Source organism: Corvus hawaiiensis, chromosome 12 (genome assembly GCF_020740725.1).
Source record: "Corvus hawaiiensis isolate bCorHaw1 chromosome 12, bCorHaw1.pri.cur, whole genome shotgun sequence".
NCBI lineage: Eukaryota > Metazoa > Chordata > Aves > Passeriformes > Corvidae > Corvus > Corvus hawaiiensis.
Genome location: NC_063224.1, coordinates 11564846 through 11584462, shown reverse-complemented (window position 1 = coordinate 11584462; position 19617 = coordinate 11564846). Strand labels below are relative to the sequence as shown.

At 38.5% G+C, this 19617-nt stretch overlaps 1 protein-coding gene across 2 annotated transcripts in view; it reads right to left on the bottom strand.

Moving 5' to 3' along the window:
• Nucleotides 1-2596, bottom strand: part of TOX3 (TOX high mobility group box family member 3) — an 85751-nt gene extending 83155 nt beyond the window's left edge. For both annotated transcript variants that reach the window (XM_048316607.1, XM_048316609.1), the window contains exon 1: nt 2492-2596. In XM_048316607.1, coding sequence (XP_048172564.1) covers nt 2492-2596 — 105 coding nt within the window. The remainder of the gene's footprint in view (nt 1-2491) is intronic.
• Between the last annotated feature and the right edge of the window lie 17021 nt (nt 2597-19617).

The following is a 19617-nucleotide window of genomic DNA, read 5'->3' as shown; positions in this document are numbered from 1 at the left end:
AGAAACACCCAAATTCTCAGGAGGTTCAATAACAACTTTTACCCACAAACTTTAGAACACTCAAGTAGAATAAGGTACTTGGCAAATTTTAAAACATCCAGATGCAGTAAAGCACTTTGCAAACTTTAACTCATCAAACTCTAACCCATCCAGATGCAACAAAGCACCTACTGGAACTTTTTGGTCTAGCTTTGAGAAGAGGAAGGTAGAAGAAAGAGGGAGAAAGAGAAAGAAAAGGGAGAGAGAAAGGTAAATATTCACCATCCTAGGACCCACTATTCGTCTAGTCTCCTACACTCTGTTTTTTGGCTTCTGTAAGAACTGGGAGGAACAAGAGGAAAGGGAGGAATACAACATCTCTGCTGTCACCTGTTAAGACTGTCTTAGCCCCTTCACCCCAGAGCACATGTGGAGGATGGAAGGGCACAAAACAAAAAGGGTGGAATACAGAAGGAGAAAAGAAAGATAGAGCACCAAGCAGGTCTGGTTTAGAAAAGAGTCTAAAGCCTCCTCGAATCAATAGAAAGTCCCTTTAATTGATTGCAGTGGGCTTTGAGTTAGACCTATATTCTACTTATCAAGTACAGCTGCTGAGAATCAATAATATTTTGACTCACCCTTCAAAGCAGCAACTACACTAGTAACTTCTGGATAAGAAAAAGTACAATTAATAGCATATTAATTCATTAGAGTTCATCTCACTGAAGTTCTCTTTTCATCAGGTGGTAGAGTCAGATGGTACTTAGAAGTGAACACAAATGCACAAATATCCTATATGAGGCCATAAAGAAAATACTTTTGTTCGTAACATTGTCAGAACAAATATTCATTGACATCTACATTTCTTAGCAAGTATCTCAAGCAGAGATCAATAAACACTTATTAGTCACTGACTACATTTCCTGCAGTGAAGGAGGGAATTTCAGCCAACAGATCGGAGAAGCCAAGCAGTTGGGGGAGCTGGAGTTTAGTGCTTACCTGCCAGATGATCATTTACCTTCTCGTTGTCTCAGTTGCCACAACTAGAGAACTACAGATCAAAGGATTATTTAAAAACTATAGCCATTCCTTTAAAATACAAACCATTATTTCAAAATACAAGTATGGATTGTTGCAAGGGAAAAAAACCACAACTGCAAATTTTTGGTTTCTGAAAATTCTTTCAGGCCCAAGTCAGGAAATGCATTACTTTGTGAAACTGGGAACAAAATAAAATCGTTAAACTTTTCAAACATTTACATGTGCCTCTTTGATGTTTCTGTGGATTGCTGAAGTCTCTTACTCTACCAGAAGTATTCTACCACCTCAAATCACATACAGTATTTCAAACCGCATTCTACTAGAAAAATAGATACTTGAGTTGTTTAGAGAGCAGAGACAACCATTAATACTGCTGAACTATGTTACAGCAAAAAGATTTCTGCTACTTTAAAGAAAGTATTCCATAACCTTCCAAAATCACCTGGCTGTAATGGACAATACAGGATTACTTTTTGGCAGAGGGAATATCCTGTTGCTATTGACTGCAGTGTTACAGTAGCCTCACATAATAGTACACAGTTACTGTGAGATAAAGATCACATTGAAAAACAAACTGATTGCAGTACTGAAAACAGTGAAGAACCTGTCCAGCAATATAAAAATTGACTTCTTTAGGAGAATAATGACTGGAACAGTGTCACTTCTAGATTAGCATTAAAGAATAAAAGTTTTAACTGAAACTAAGAAATTAATGCAGTGTAGTCCTTTCTTCCAGGGATGCCATTTTAAAGCAAGACAGGAAAACTTGGTTAGAGATGATGCTGTATATGGTTTTATATATATATACATACATACATATAAAAAATTATATATCTGTATATTTTTATATATATATATAAATATAATTTATATCACCTGTTAATATAAAGCTGTGTGGCATGTGTCTGTTTTTCTCCTCCAGCTCTCTCCACATTCATACATTTGTTGAATTTAAACTGCTGGAACTGTTACGAGGGGGGGGAAGCTACTGCCACCTACTTTTTACAGGGAATTTACAAGAACAATGTCTACATAAAGAAAAATATGTTCACCATGAGCAATCAAAATTCTTCTTTAAATTTCTGTGTTAGTCTAGAGAAATGTGTTAGGCAGAAACTTTCATTTTACAGTAGAACCGAATCTAATTACTGAAAGAATTATTTTAATGAAAAGTCTTAGTGAGATATACTGAAGAGTTTTTCCAGGTGAGAAAGGTTATATTTAATCCTTGTATCAGCAACAGATTCACTCATGCATGTTTTCAGTTTTAATTTCATCCAATGTTCTTTTAGGCAATGATTTGAAATATACACATATGACCTCTGATATGTTTCAGGTGCACACATTGCAATATAAAGCACCTAAAGAAGGACGTGGGGATGTTTCTGGAGCGATCAAGGAAATGTCTTTCTGAGATTTTGTGAGTTTAATTCAACAATCCTGTATTTCCCCAGTGCAAGGGCACACTCACCCTTGAGAGCTGTGTGGTACCCTCGGGGGAAGGTGAGCAGCAGTGTCCTGGCTTTCCCGAGCTGGGGAGGTGGCTCTGTCCAGCATCAGTGACTACAATGCACATCCTTTGTTGGTGGCTGGGAAAGGGATGGGCTTTTGGTCATCTCTTGGAGCCGATGAAGGACTTGATGAGACACTGCCAAGATATAAGGTAAAAGCAATGTATAGCTTCACAGTCATGCCTTAAAATCAAAAGCAATTATTTAAAAATGCTGTTCTCATCGTGTCCCTTTCAAATGTTACAGTGACTTACCATGATATTAATGTCACACCATCTACTACTACAGGTTATAACATAAAATAATTAGTGACCAATGCTAGAGAATGTGAAGATATTAAAAAAAAAAAAAGAAAAAAAAGGGGCTGTAGACATAGGGCTTTATTTGAATAGATCAGATCCATACAATAACTGAGAGTAGTCTTCCAAAGGACCCATTAGTTATCCTTTAGGTCTTCTAATTAATGATGTAGTCTTCTGAGAGCATATTAATAACTCTGATATTAATAGCAGCATAATTCTATCTGAGGATTAAAAAAATGAAGCACTGTTTTATAAGTACTTGTAAAAGAGAGTTTGGGACTTAGACAAATACATAAATTCATGAGATTGAAAATTGAGAAACAGATTTCTGAAGGTGTGATTAGGGAACGCAATAACATCTCTAAAATGAACTGCTTTACTTTCATTCAGGAATTACGTTCAGTTATAGAGTTGAGCTTTTTTTTTTTTTTTGGATGCCTCAATGGAGTGGGTTTTCAATGTTGAAAAGCTAAAGACAGATTCCAGTTCTCAAGACTATTTCCTGAAGCTCATGAACAGTATGTGCCAAGCTGTTCTTAAAGAATCAGTCCCCATTTCCATGAATGGCTAATATTTAATAAAACATCTGATCACAAAACCAAATCTAAAAAAAAATCAATAGTAAAATAACACTCCAACTTGCTACTAAATGCAATGTTCTTTGATATAAGTCTATTTCAACTTCGTTTATTCCAGGGTTCCAGCAGTCACAATAATCAACGCAGAATTTTCCATGTGATTTACACATTGCTTTTTAAAATGAATTGTCTGAAACAAAAAATGCTTTTCTCTGCTGCCTGGCTTGTTTTCTAAAACATATTCTCTTTCTTTTAAAGTGAGAGAACGACCTCTGCTTCAGGAACAATTTTCTGAGACAGTGTGTTTATCAAATGGCTTCTCTGCTTTCATGAAAACAATTTATTTTCACTGAACTCCTCAAGATAAGCATTGAAGTCAGGAAGAATGTACAATGACATTTATAATTACATTCAAGAAACAAATATTTTGCTAAAGAAAGGGTTTGGATTTTTATCAGTTTTAGAGATACAAAATATTTTCTTTCTTCCAACATATCATTTAACAATATTTTCTCCCTGAAATTACAAAGTGTATTTTCATATGCATGGAAAGAAAAGCCCAGGACAGTAATCTTCTCATAGAAAGGCTACAGTATGCATCCTAAACAATGAAAGCTGTAGCATAATCCTTACAACCAAATTGCCTTCCCTGCCCCACTCTTGAGAAATAATCTGCAGAAAAGGACAATTTAAGCAGGAGGATACATGCCCCTTGCAGAGCCTCCTCCAAACAACCCCTCTATGCCCAATCTTAGGCAAAACAGTTGTCTTTTGGGATGGCGCATCCATTTCTCCAGCTTTCCTCCCACGCTTTCCCCTTCCTCAGACAGTTTCTTAAGCTCCAAAGCTCAGTGCAGAGCCTATGGACACAGGGCATGGTGCCTCCCATTCTCTGGGGAAGTAGAAGACCTTGCTAAGAAGTCTCCCTCTGTTTCCCTTATGGATTCAGCCCGGGGTCTGTTCTCAACCACCAAAACCAGAAGCTCAGTAGTGCCAGACAATTACTCCTTCCTGCTATATTCTGAACTACCCCTAAAATCAAGGTAGTCCACAGTGTATCTCATCTTTCAGGACAAAGCAGCCACAGATTTAGCCATACAGTGCCTGTATTTTGAAATGCAAATTCAATAACTACCTATGCAAAAGCTGTCCATGAATATATTTAGGAGTTCCATTTGGGCTGCCTGGAAACGTGGGGTTTACAGGATTAAAAAGACGTACTGCTATCACTCCAATGAATGCCCTTTAATTTGCAGGAATTCATTATAGAATAAAAAAATTTAAGATCTGGTTTATTCCTTGTCAGTCAAACATCCTAGCTTTTCATTATCCCATTTTTTTTCAGTGCATGTAGGTAGTTCTCATCATAAAGATTCCCTGATAAAGTTCTCCTCCAGAGACATACTCTTTTTGTAGGCTCAGCTAGTGAAGCAATATCATTCATTTGTAATACTCAAAGAGAAGTTGAAACAAAATCAAAAGCAGCTGAAAAGAGATTGTATTTCACTAATATACACCAAGGCTTTATTTAAAATATACAGTGTTAAATTTGATCAAATATCAACCCACCATTCAGAGTGAAATAATCTCTTTTAATTTGCATGTATCTGTGTGTGCCAAAGAGAAGTGTGTTTGCTTTCAAGCAGGTGCACATCCTGCTATGACTAAATCTCTAACTCATCAAATTGCTTTACCAGTGTGGGACATGCCCTTTTTCTGGAACAGCTTCAAGCATTTTCCCCAGCATTTCAGCCACCTGTTTACCGAGTTCATACTCCAAAGGAGATGCATGCAATTAGAAACAAGGAAATGAAAATAAATGACCTTGTTTGTTATAAATAACAAAGAGACTCAGCAAAATTAATGCAGTGAAGCCTGACCTTCTGACCTGAAAGAAAGAATCACCTCATTCCTTTGTAGCAGGCTCACAATGCTCCAGCACCAGGCATTGTTATGCAGCTTTGCCTCTTTTGATGGATCTTAAAGGAGTATATTCTAAATATTAAATGTTTTACAAGTTAGATTAGGAAATTTGCATTAAAAAGAATGTTGAAACAAAGTCAAGAGAGCAATGATAAAGATTATCACTGCTTCATTTAATGAATCCAGGTAAGCTGTGTGTATGGCAGTTAACTATAATACAGTTTTTCAATTGAAAAATAAATATGGCATTCCAGGTGCTAAAAAGCCATGAAATGTCTCCTTCGGTGTTTGGTGAATTGATGAGGGAGAAAGTTTTTAATTAGCCAACTCCAGGAAAAGGAAACATTTTTCTTTTGTTAATTGTTTGTGCTATGATGGTCTGACTTTTGAAAAAAAAGCAAAGTACTTCCACAACTACTGCCAAAAATATATTTTTTTTCCCTCATCCTTTAATTAGGCAAGTAGAAATGCCTTCTTTTGTATGAAGCTTACTGAATAATGTTTCTGTGGGTTACATTTTCACTTTTAATTGATTCATGTCAGTCTGGAACAGCGTCCAGCTGCAACAGAGGGCAAGGTGTTAGAAATTTGTGTCCCTGCTTGTCTTTGGAGAAAATGAGAACACAGTGTTGTTTTCATGGCAGTCCTCACAAAAAGAGCAGTGTGTAATTACAGTGCTGGTTCCCATCTTGTCAGTCTCCCAAACAAGTCTGTTATAAATGAAGCAGCTCAGAACCATTGCAGAAATGAAAGGAAAATGCGTTTGCATCTCACTGAAAGTAGTTCCCACAACAGGTCTTGTTTGATAAAGATTTTTCCAAAATTTGTTTTGTGGATTTTCTTCACTTTCTCTCACTTTCAGTGACATTCATCCAGCTGCTGAGGTATTGCAACACCCTTCGCAGCAATCACAGCCTCAGCTTTGCAAGTTTCTCTTCCACCCAGAGCGCATTGACAGGAGTGGACATGGGGCAGGTCCACCTGCAGTGCCCGGGGTGACGGGCACAGTCCAGGGACACAGACAGCTGCCAATGCAGGGGGCACAGGAGGGATGGCAGTCACAGGCACTGGGAAATCAGTCTCATACACAGGAGGCAGCTCCTGGGGCAGAGCAGCAGCTGGAGCAGCAAAAGCCGCCTCATGCAGAACCACGATCAAGATCAGGAGCGTGGGGGTGCAGTGACTCTTCTCCTCCCCACCCTCTCATCTTTCTTCCACCATTCTGCATCCAGTGGAGCCCCCTTAAGTTCTTGGCATGACTCACTCCTGCTCCCAAACTTTTACAGCAAAAGTGTGACCTGAATGAATAATTTCCAGCAGAAAAAGAGAGCTGATCAACGCAGCCTCTCCTTCTGCTCATGTAGTCTCATGAACAGCTTGTGCTTTTGTCCAAATGTGTGTATCATTGAAAACTAAATACTCCACATGGCTGAAGGTAGGGATATGCTGAAGTGTTTGATTGAATCAGAGACCTTTGGGGTATTATCTTCTCAATCAATCTGCATTTGTCCGCACAGATTGAAATCAGAGCACTCACATGTCTAAATGCTGAGCTGTGAGGCCCTGTCTGACAAGCCCCATCTGAGAAAACCTGCATGACAAACAGGTTCTGAGAACTGAGCCCAACCAGAAGAAATTCAGCGTTCGTGGAGCCTGAAGTCACAGTCTCTGTCCTGCTCTGGGGCTCCACATCTGGGCCACCAAATACCCAGACTGGAGAGGCGCTGATCCACCACTGCATGATGTGCAAGGGTTGGAAAAGGGAGAGCGGAGCTGCGGATCCATTAACAGGTCTCACGCTCTGAGCATGAGACCTTACTTTTCTAAAAATTTTGAGTATTTATGTGAATATCTATCATGAAATGCATGGACTGGGTTTATCTTTTTGGCACTTACTGACTTCAGCAATCAGTGTGTAGTTCCTCTTCTTTGTGAGGGATAAGTGGAAATAATTGATCACCTTCTGCAAAATCTCATTTTTATCCATTCACAAGAAATTCTAGATTAATATTATTCAACAAATAACTTGAAATTCACTTGTTTAATATTTGTCCTAAAACTCACTCATTGAAGGAATTGTGGTAATTCAGCTTTAAAAGCCTATCATTGTAGGCAAAGCAAATTCAGGGCTCTCAGGAAAAGTCTGTTAACTCCCCCACATTTGCTTTATTACAACCTCAATATATGATATCTTAAATGAGCAAAATAGTATTGCAAATATTTGGTTGTTATGTGTTTGTTCAAGACAGAGCTCCCAGACTCCTGTGAGCTGCCTGAAGAATCACTGAGTGAAAATATTAAAAAAATTGGAATGAGCAATTCTCCTTTTTTTTTAAATTTGTATTTAAATGAGTATAAGAAAGGACACAGAAGAAAGGCACACAGTGCTATTTAATAATGGACTGAGATCCCAGCAGCTCCACAGCAGTTACTGTAGGTAGCTAGTGACTTCCATAAACTCTGTCCTAAACTCAGGATGTGCGTGCAATACAGAGATGAGCCATGCTGCCTGCAGCATCCAAAGCTGTGCATCTGCTCAGCAAGCTTTGCTAGGCTTTGCTTAACCACACTGTGGTCCAGGTTCCCAGAGCATTATAAAAACTGTACTCTCTGCTGCAGGCTAAGGAGAGCGATTTGAGTGTCCCGATGACAATGGCCCAGGACAAAGCCCATTTCACTCCTTTTCAGGCCATATGGATCTCAAAGGTTAAAGGCTGTAATTGTCAGCAACTCCTTGGTATTATTTGCAGACAGAAGGAGAATAGTATTAGTCCAACTAATTTCTAAATTTCCACCACTAGTGGAAAACTTGCTTGGGCTATTTAGAGACAGCAGGCAGCAGAACAGAGCAAAATAATCTTCTATGTCACATAGGCAGTGTGATCTTCTGGATCAGCAGTTCTAGTCCCTTTTGGCCTGGTCTCTGTTTAGCATGTGGTTTATAACCAAGCTTCAGCAAAGACAACTGAATATATGCATTTTTTTCCCTTTCTGTGCAATCTCCCCAGACTTAAACTGCCTTCTTCAGCTGACTGCCTTTATTTTAGAGCAATGACTTCCACCCTACAGTTCCAGCCAAGTTTACTGCAAATTGTGCAAGCACCAAAACCATGCTAATGTGCAGTTCTAACATGCAAGCTGGTTGTGCAAGAACAACCGTTTGCTCTGCACCACATCCTTGAATGTCCTTGCAATACCTGGGTGACAGACCTCATTGCTGGGAAGAGTGGTCTTTTCTGTAATGACAACCTAAATCAAATACTGAGACAAAGAACACAGCAGTGTTACATCCAAAAATCAGTGATAGAGATATGCAAATAAAAACAGTATTTCAAAAGGCTTGTAATGAGTAGCATCCAGAATGAGTGATATTATAGAGCTGGGTTTAAAAAGCAGCAATTTTCAGGAGCATTAGTTTACATGGAGCACATGCATAACTGGCTTTGAAATTCAGCTGAAGTCAAGTCACCCTGGAAAGCAAATGGTGCAGTTTTACTCCTTGGCTGTTTAAATGATTCAGGAAGGGTAGCTACCCACACTGGAGTAGGAGAACACATATTTTTTTCCCAAGAACACAGGAGGCACATGATGACCAAGAAAACAGTTGTGAAGAACAGAGTTCCTACACACAAGCCAGGGCTCCCCCAACTGCAGCTCCTGCAATTCACAATTAAAGGTGCCACATGGTCAAAGTTATTGTCACTGGCACTGGGGAAAACCTAAGAATTAACAAAAGTTTCCTTCTTTCTTCCTTTAATACCCATCCGAGGAGAGAGTAAACAATACCACAGACAGTTTGAGGGGACAAAGAGAGTGTCAGGGCCAGTGTCCCTGTCTCAGCACGACAGCCCTTACTGGCCATGGCTCTGTGAGCTACTGCTGAGCACATAATGATTTTGCATTGAAAGGCTAAACCAGCCATTGCTCTGGACTGAACAACCACAACTCTAACTCATTCCTTCATTAAATGCTTTGCCATTCCTTGAGAACGAGAGAGTCTATAGAAAAATCACATTGCCCTGTATTCCACTGGTAAACAATATCTTATATATATTAAACTGTTCTATAGTAGTCATCTGTTCTTTCCTAGCTGTGACAGGACTTTGAATTATTTGCTCTATCAGCAACTGCTGTAGTAAATTCCCCAGTTATGCCGTGCATGGCAGGCTTGCGGAAACACCCGTGACAATGAAGTGAGCAGAGAACTCATACATGACGGAATCCACTCAGTAGACTGGTTTTTGGGGACAGTTGGGCCTCAACAAACAATCCTTTCTTCTCAGTCTATAGAGGAGCTGCACTGGGGCCTACTTTGGCCATTAGTCTAAGGAAAGCCTTTGTTGAACATATAGCTGCTTCTCACATTGAAAGAATAAATCACATTCTTATTCTGGGTATGTCTCCACTGCATTCACTGATGTGAATGTTGTTCCATGGCTGAAAAACTGGGTAAACAGCGTGCCCTGTGCAGCTCTGCGCTGCTGTGGCTACATTACTGCCTGAAAAACCTCATTTACAGCCAGCCTGGATGTGCCTGTAAGAGCAGCCCTGGCAGAGATCTACTCTTCAGACAGCATTCCTCTTTTCAGGAATATTTCATTCTTCAGGCTGGATTGCCAGGATTTGAACCACTTTGGAACCCACTTTGCCTGAGAAGGAGAAGGGAAAATCCTATCTTTTCTATGCACTTAGTGAAGAAAAACACAATCTAGGCAAGTTTCAGGAATGGTTCTGAGTCTATAGGGGTTTTTTTAGGGTTATACAGATAGATGTAAATTTCTCAAGCACACATCCTAGAAGCACAAGTCCCAGATAGTGCATGTTCCCCCTCTAATACTTAAAATCCAGAATAATTAATGTTCCTAACTGCTTCAATGTACAGCAATTCCATATTCATTCACCTTCACAATCATACACCACTCTCCACTCTTCAACACGCTTCATCTTTTACTCTTAACTTACATTTATGTCCATCTTCATATCCTCTAAAGAGAAGGGAAGCTCCAGGTTTCAGCAGACCATAGGGACCTCTGCTGACAGTTTCTATAGAGGCGGTCATCGTTGGATGAATAGAAGTGCTTTGCATCATACCTGAGCCTCAGTTACTGGAGATTAAGTTTCCTATTTGACAGAGTGAGTCTGATGATCCATCATCGCTCTGGCGGAAAGGCTCCCGTTTCCAGGCAGGATGCTACAGCTTCATCTCAGCTTTTGATGGACTCTTAAGTATAAAAAAATATAGCACATGTTAGTCCATGTGCAGACAGAATTATGCATTTTGACATTTGAACAGGAGTTTATTTGTCTCTGGCAAAAATTTCCTGTGTCCCTCCTACCTCCCATTTCAGTTAGCACTTTTCCATTAAGTTGTGTTACAGAAGAGAACCATGGCTGAAGCAAAAGAAGAGCTGGTTAAACAGGGAGGCTCTCGGGAAGCACCAGTCCCTGAAGGGCTCTCACAATTTTAGTTCAGATCTACAGCATGCAAATTTCTGGGTTGTGATACCAATATATAAATATATATATATATGTGTGTGTGTGTGTGTGTGTGTGTGTGTGGTGTGCCCATTTTTGTACGCCTCTGCATAGATGTAAATTTAAATTAATTTAAAAAAAACCAAAAAACCCGACCAAAACCAAAAAGCAAGTAACTGCTCTGATGACACAATCCCTTCTGCTATATGTTTTCAAACAGGATAAATGGTAGACACAAAAGTATATTTAGTAAAGTAGTGTTTGCTCCCTCTTGCCATACACAACTTACTTGTGCTGTTGGGGAATCACTGCAGGAAAATTTCCAATAACCAGAGTTATAACCACCTCTAAATTAAAATTTCTATTTTGAAGTTTTTCTGCCTTCTTTCATTATTTATTGTAATAGAACTGCCTTGCAAAATGTATAATTATTTGCAAAGAAAACAGCTCACTGTAAATGCTAATGTTAAATGTCTATGTTTTTAAAACCTTAGATACACTAACCCTTTAAATTATTGTTTCAATTATTTCTTCCTCTTGATGCCATTAATGAATTATTTTGTATATGCAATTGCTCCCAATTTGTGTAAGGAATTCCAAATAAATACAGAGGTCATTGATTTCTCTTAGTTCATGTCCTTTGTTCTTGCATCTCAAAAGAGTCCAGCTAACCTGGTAGCATTTATCCTGCCTATTCCCTTTAGCATTATCTTTGACTCAATGAGATGACCTCTTAATTTCCTCTTCTATAGACCTGCTTTCTCTAACTTTAACAAATAACTAAGGTCTCTCTGCCCTTGTACCATACTAACAGTGGTTTTGAACCTTTTCTGATTGTAAAATAACTGTTTTTAAAGATAATTAAAACCAGACTGGTCTTTTGAGCATTACCCTGATACTGTCATGTCTCTCCAGTATCAGACTACATGAAGACTCTGTATTTGCATTTCACACCTTGCTCTGACTCTTTTTGCTGTTCATTCCTTTCTTTTTTTTTTTTTTTTTTTTTTTTCTGCTGAGAGCTCTTCAGTCTTACTGCTCTCCATTGGTCTGGGCTGTTTTTAAAAGCACGTTTTACATTCTTTACCTGATTGCAAGCTGGTGGTCTTTCCTGTTCTCCTAAGTACAGTTCATTGTGTTTAAATACCCTGACTCAAATAAAATGAGGATGTGGCCTCTCACCACTGCTCCTCCACATCAACCTCACCTTGGTCTCATTTTGGTGCCCTTCTCTCTACTGCAAACTTGAAAAAACCCCATAGTACACAAGGATAATTGAAACTGCTGTGTACAAAACTATTCTCTTGTAACCACAGACTATCCAAAACACGTCATGACTTTAAGTCTGCCAAGAACTAACCATCTAGGACTATACTTGGAGTCTTCAAGCATTTCCAGCCAGGCACTATTTCTCATAATGTGGTCAGCATGTTCATGTCTCCTCCTGAGTGTTTCAGTTTCTCCCAGAAGTGTGGGTTGATTTTTAAAGTCCTAATTTTTGTCAGTATTCAGAGTCTATATTAACTCCTTTTTCTGTTTCAGTGTCTCTTCTTTGTATTATCCTTATCTTCATTGAGAAAACTGACTCAAAGAATTTAACATCTGAAAAATATATTTCTCTCAACCAAAGGTAGGTTACCTTTGTAATGTCTCAAACTCAACTGCATTCTCCAGTGACCTCATTTCTTGTGTATTCAGAAAATCTCCTATTTATCTTAGCCTTCGCACAGACTTCTTTTATTTTCTTCCTTTACTTACACTTTCCCCTTTGTTCTGTAATCTTTCAATCTTCCCCACCTGCTTTATCTTACAGATGATTGATATATGCATTTCAACAGTCTCAACTGCTATTTTATTTATCCCAAATAAATATCCACACTGGATGGCAGGTATAATTCTCTAGCTACAAAACTTCAGCTTTGAAAATCTTCTATTTTATTTTCCATCCATACCCTTCCATGATCCCCTCATACTTTCCAGAGCTCTTCTTTCTTCTTGCACTTTTTGATTTCACTATAAACCTAGCTTGGTTATAACACCTCATATCAAAATACTCTCCCAGTCTTACATCTCTAGTCATGCTATATTTATTATGCACACCTATGAAAAGGATTGTTCCCTTTTTAGTCCAACCTTTTAAATTGTGCAAAGAAGCAATATTATAGCATTCAGTCTGTGGTTTGAGTTACACACCCAGACAGACTGATTTAAAGCTAGATGGAGGGGCAATTCAGGTATGTTGTGTGTTTAAAGGTCTCTGTGTGAAATAAAAAGAAATCTATAATGTTACCCTCAGGATTTCAGGCAATGATATTCCAAGTCTGAAAGAGAGGGAATAAAGAAACTGAAAAAGGATACACACCACTGACCAATCAATTGAAAAGTACGGTAAATGGAAAACAGAAACCTCCCTGGATTTGCCTTATGGGCTGACAGCAGTGGCTTTGTATAAAAAGAGAGAGCACTTATGATCCACTTTCTACTTGAGACATTATAAATTAGTTTTTCTGAAGGCATAATCCACCGTAACAGATTCTAAGATGGTGTGGAAAAATCCCACCACTCCTTGATATGAACACTAAATGATGCCCTGTCTTTCATGGATCCCATGTCTCTTTGCTCAGGCAAAGCCTGTCTCTGGAAAACTCAAAAGTTATTGAAATGCACCAACCTTTATTTCAAAACTGATCCACACTGAGGATGACTGCAACCTTTATTAAGACTCAGGAGACTTTGGTTAGGCCTCACAGTTACAAAAGACTCCTGTCTTTGTGCTACTAAGTGCAGGAAAGAAACGTCCTACAGGCTCTGAATGAAGATGAGAGGAGCTCCCCTACACCCTGACTTCCAGCAGGGATCCTGGCTTCCCAGCTCCTTCCCAACACACAGTGCCTCAGCATAGGCAGCCAGCTCTATCTCCTTTCACTGACACAAAGTCATTACTTCTGGACCTGAAATAGATCTTGGGGACTTGTTTAGTGAAAACTCAGTATGTAAGAGATCTGGGGCAGGATTCCCCAAGTTCCTATTATGTGCCTGGAAAACTGCAGAAATCCCAAAAAAATAAAAGTGGAAGCACTTAGTGTCAGACCATAGTGATAGACCGAGAGAACCTCTCAGAGGATCAGTGGTTTTAGTGCTGGGTGATGATGCAGGGAGCACTCCCTGACACCTTTTTAAATATCTGTAACACCTTTCTCTTCTCCTGTACTTCTTCTAATTTTCTCTCAGCTCCAGGAGTATTATAGTGGCATCTCCTCTAACATATTAGGCTTTATAACGATGTTAAAGAATTGTCAGCAGAAGGAAAAGGAATTACACCCTAGAACAAAAACAAAACAGTGAAGTCAAGCCTGCCAGTCAGGTTTCCTATCTCCTTCAAAAACTTCCTTTGGAAACATGGTGGAGAACAAAAGAAATCTGTGCAAGCAACCACTCCACACTCACTAGCGCTGCTCTCCAGCAAGACTAACAGGCACATTTATGCTCATCACAATTTCTCTAAAATACTAATAATGATTATTCTCAGTAGGATTCCTTGCATTAGAATATCATAGGAGACTTTGCAAGCTCAGTTCTATAAGACAGTAAGTGAAATACTCTCCTCTACAACACTTTTCTCAAACAAGTTGAACTTATTTTACAAACCCACAACTCACCTTTCTAGTACAGGGACACTTCAGGCTGTAAAGTAAACAGGCAAATATTAAATGAGGTGAATCAAATATTTACGCAAGCAAAGCCACTCTTATTTTGTCAGAAAACAAATAAAGTTAAAGTTGGCAGAGTTTTATAAGCCATCACACTTCTCTTTGTTTTTCCACTTCTTTTTCATGGCCCAAACTTGAAAGGGAAAGTAACCTTGGTGACTGCTGAGGTGGCACACAACTGCTCAGGACTGTCCCACCATCTTCAGGACTTCACTGGGTCGGGACATGCAGAAGCCAACTCCTCTGCAGGGACTGGGGGCAACAGGAAGCAATGTATTAAAACTGGGTGGTGGGCGTGTGATTGGGATAAAGAAAAGATCAAACAGAACCTCATCCTTTCCTCTCATTCTTGCAGAACATGAAAAAAAAAATATGCTTTGTTTCCTAAGTCCAATATATATAAAAGCGTAAAAAAGAGAACCTGAGGTAGACTTTGTTTATATTACAGGCATTGAAAAGTCCTACCTCAACATCTGAGTCACATCATCATTTTGTTAGCAGGGTTCTCAGAAGGTGGAAAGAGACAATGGAAAGATAAAATTTAATGGACAGGATAAACACCTTTCTTAGAAATAATGCAAAAATTATACAGGAACTATAAAAAAACCTCTTATATTAGTTTTAATGACAGATACATGTCAGAACAAATCAGGCTTCACTGAAATGCTTAGCTTAGCTATTTTAGCTCTTTTTTGTGTACAACTTAAGTGATTTAACTTGATAGGGTAGACATTGACTGGAGACTAGGAGGAGATAGCTCTGTTCCAGAATGAGGCATGTAAGGTTGCATGTATGTTTGGTGGAGAGTGCCCTAATTCATTAGAGAATGGGATTCGTATACTTACGCAGTGAAAAGCTTGGATTAGACACACAACATAATTTCCATTATGTTAATGTTGCTTTAAAATATATTGCACGGAGTGCTGCAACAATCAAATTATCAATTATAATGTCTACTCAGAGTAGAAAAGTGTTGCAAACAGAGGGCTGATTACTGCTTCAGTACTTCCAATCTGCATACTCATTGTTTAGTACAGGGAAAACAAATTATCTTGTGTTGGCCCTAGTTCAAATTTAATTAAATGAGTGCAAAGCAATTATAATAAAGTACAATAGTATAGTAATGAAAGGAAAATAACTCATTAACCTATTAATCTTTATTTATGTTCCTCTCAAATAAGTATGTAATTTCTTTATCACTGCATCCCATAAGAAATAGCAGCTCTCACTGCTCGTGGCCTGCTTTAGTGGGGCTTATTTTGCTAAAGATCATTGTATGACTTCACTGTTACTATTTATATAGATTTTATTTAATGTGTCTGATTTTTCTCCTCTCCCTTACACAGTGTATTTTAAAACCCTTTCCCACATATCTGTGATGTAGATTATAAACCTGTTCACACCCCCCATTTTCTTTTAACACTTGTCAGCTCTGAAAGGTAAACCTCTCTAGGAGCATTGCTATGCTTCTGTCATTGCATAAGGGAGGGAGCACTCCCAGAACATCTGCTCAAAAAGACGCTTTTACATTAAGACATAAGATGAAAGCATATTATTTTTAAGAGGACCTGACACAGCTATTGCTTTACAATCTTTATGGGTATAACAACATAGCCCGTATTTTCAAATGTGCTTTTTTGATTCTTCATTCTGACATTTATCTAGGCTGCTGGGTTGTTTTGTGATTCTGACAAATCTCAAGTTTAAGGAAAAGCAATATTTTTAGATGATTAGTCAAATATTACACTGTGGTGTGCTTTAATTGTGCTTGCTGGATGCTAGTTATCATTATTACCTTATCTCTCCAGAACTGGTTTTGTTTTCAATGACATCTTACATTCTAGTGTGTACATTTAATGTCACACACCAGTGCTTAGCTTATTGCAGCCAGTCAGGGTTGACTCTGTCCTTTCACTAAGCTGAGCCACTAACAAAAAAAAGAGAAAAAAAACCCCACAAAAACCGCACCAAATCATCACCAAAACTATGCCATGAAGAAGCAGCAAGATTATGAGGAAAAATGCATTTCAGAATTTTTTACTAAATAGCACTTTTGCTTTTTTTTAGACTGAGGAAACTAATAACATTGATTTCTTTTTTTTCCACCAAACGAAATGAAGTAGAGGTGGTACTGTGCTGTACTAAGTAGTGACTGAGTACTATCCTGGAGAGTGGGACAATTGGTAAATGTTATATAAACTATGAGAAAAATCAAATTAGAAGGACCACATATTAAAAATATAGTTTCCATTTCTGCATATGCAGCTTTGATTACTGACCCTTACAGAAGAACAGAGGTACCTGTGTGAAACATTTAATGAACAGAAATACAATTCTGAATATGGATAAAGGAAGAATGAAGACTACTTTTGAAAACTCGGAAACAAAACTTTCACAACACAGTTTGCAGTGTCAGATGTCCCAAGGCTTTTTCCTCTCCATGCATGGACCCTGTACAGGCAGGGTCCAATCTTACTGTCTTACAGGATTCAAGCAGAATAGCTTCCAAAAAGTTATTAACAGATTCTCTGAGAGGATTGTAGAGGTGCAAATTTACAGCTCAGATGGCTGAGAAACATACAAGTTCACCATATCTTTCCTCTTCACACATAGCAAAAAACTTCTGCCTTGCAGAGTGTATTTCTGGTTTCACAATCTGCTGCTGAGAACTCTGTTAGCAAGAAATGGAACTCTTTAATCATAATGACACTTAATGAGTCACTCTATTCTTTGCACATTTTTAACAGTCAGTTCTTTATTTCACACTTACTGCTCAATTCTTGCTTTTATATTATTGCAGCACTAGTACTGCATTAATACAACCAGGCACAGAGCCGTGTGTAGCTCTGTTGTGTGGTATGGGACAACTGGCATTGTTGGTGGTGACATTGCCACTGACCTGCTGGAGAGCAATCAGGAAGTGCAAAGGCATCACCAATAGGTGGCACATTCGCATTTTGCAGAGCATAATGCCATAATTCTTTTTGTTTTTGTTTGTTTGTTTGCTTTGACAATGAGTCATGTTTTAATTACAGTATTTCAACATGTGAAGTAACTAAATCATTAAAAGAGGAAGAAAGACAAATAAATAAATTTCATTATGTACAACCATCAGAATATCATATGAATTGTCATCTTTTTCAGTCCAGAGTTAAATACTTGTCATCAAGCTAAATCAATGTTTATTCTCTGTGTACAGCAACCACTAGAGGGGAGTTTGACACTCACATTGCAAGTTCACAACAATATGCTAAACCGCAGGGAAATGTACATCAGAAATCTGCAGTAATTAAAAAAGACTATCCTGCCAAACTCACGACTTCTCAGCATCTTTCCAGATTACTGAGTGAGATGATTTCTATCTGACTTAATAAAAGTCTAAATCCTGCTGCAAGTTGAGCTTTGTCCGGCTTCCTGATACATAAAATGAAGCAATGAAGCTGCAGTGAGCCGAGGAAGAGAATATCAAGCGTGCTCAATAATGAAGACAAATATAAAACAGAATTGCCTGAGATGAGGCTAGACTTCACAGTCACTGGACTTTTTGAGCCTTAGGACAGCTACACAAGGAAGGACTCTTCCTGTCTTACTCCTGCCTGCAGATCACTGGCTTAATGTGATATTTGGCAAAAATATACGACTTGAAAATATACAATGATGTCTTCTGTCTGCACCTAGACTGTATATCTAACTGCCCTTGATGTTTCCTCCTGTGTGTTTCTTGTTTTTATTTATGTGAATTCCTACTGTCCTCGTACTACAGGGAGATCAGATTCTCAAAAAGCATCAGTCTCCCTTTGCCGTGGGTACAGTGCACACCATTGCTGAAATTTTCCTTTAATGCAAACACACAGTTTCACTCAAGGTAACTTATAACTGTGAAAAGTTTGGTCATACCCATATGATCATAAAAATACCTGCCAGGACATCAGATATGTTGCAGAGTGCTTGGTGGGGGTAGGAATTAGGACACAACTCCTCAAGTACCAGGGCACAGGGAGCTGCAACTGATGCATGATGACCTGTCCAGTTTGATCCTTTGTACACCCACCTCTTTAGCCAGAGGGAATACTTTAAGCCTAATTGATTTAACCTATGAATCATATAACATCGCATCATAACACAAGCTCTTGTACCACAGCATCATACACAACTCCTGTAGTAAATAAAACCAATGCCATAGATTCTGCAACTTCTTCAAACTGTAGTTTGTATGAGTGTGGATATTTTCAGGTGCAAGCATATATCTGTCACAAGCAGAAAATACATATATACATAACATCATTTTTCCATAACTGAGTCTAAATGTACTTCTACTGATCTTCAGAATACTAGAAGAGTACAGATTCAAAATAATGAAAAAGATAATTTATCTTCTAGAAGAAAGAAGTGAATGTGCTGCACATTGCTTGTCACAAAGAATGTATTTAATCCATAATCTTATTTATAGCATAGAAATGTTTTTGACATAGCAAGGAGAGTAAAAAGTCAACAAACATGAGACAAAGACTAAATAAAACTGCACTCAAATTAACTCAAACAGTACTTAAAGGGACATTGATCATGTAAAAATATATAAGGCATACATTCAAAAGTTAAAGATGTTCTTTATTATGTTTTGCACCATAACATCCCATTCACCTGATTTACTCTAACACCTACCCGTGTAAATCAGTGGGTTTTTCCATGGACAAAAATGACATTTCTGTGGCATTCAATTGATGCAAGTGGAGAATTTGACCCTATATCTGAAAACCTTCCACTAAATAAGCAATTAGTGTACACAGGTGGTGTTTTTCCCTAGTAATTGATGTGAAAGTCTAACCACTTCTAAAGCCTGGCCATTTGCTTGACAGACAAGAATTTGTTTTCCTCAGTAATGGGCACAATTTCATATGGATGGGCTTTTTTTCCTCCCCAAAGTAGAAAGACAATCTAGATTTCAGCATTTAATCTTCCTCTGACAAAATCTCAAATGGCCCTTAAAGATCTTCTGCAACTCCAATGAGTTTATTCAAGATACTGCAACTAGTCCTACTGGAAGGCATCACCTTGGGCACTGGCATACACACATGCCTGAAATCTGGAAATGTACTGA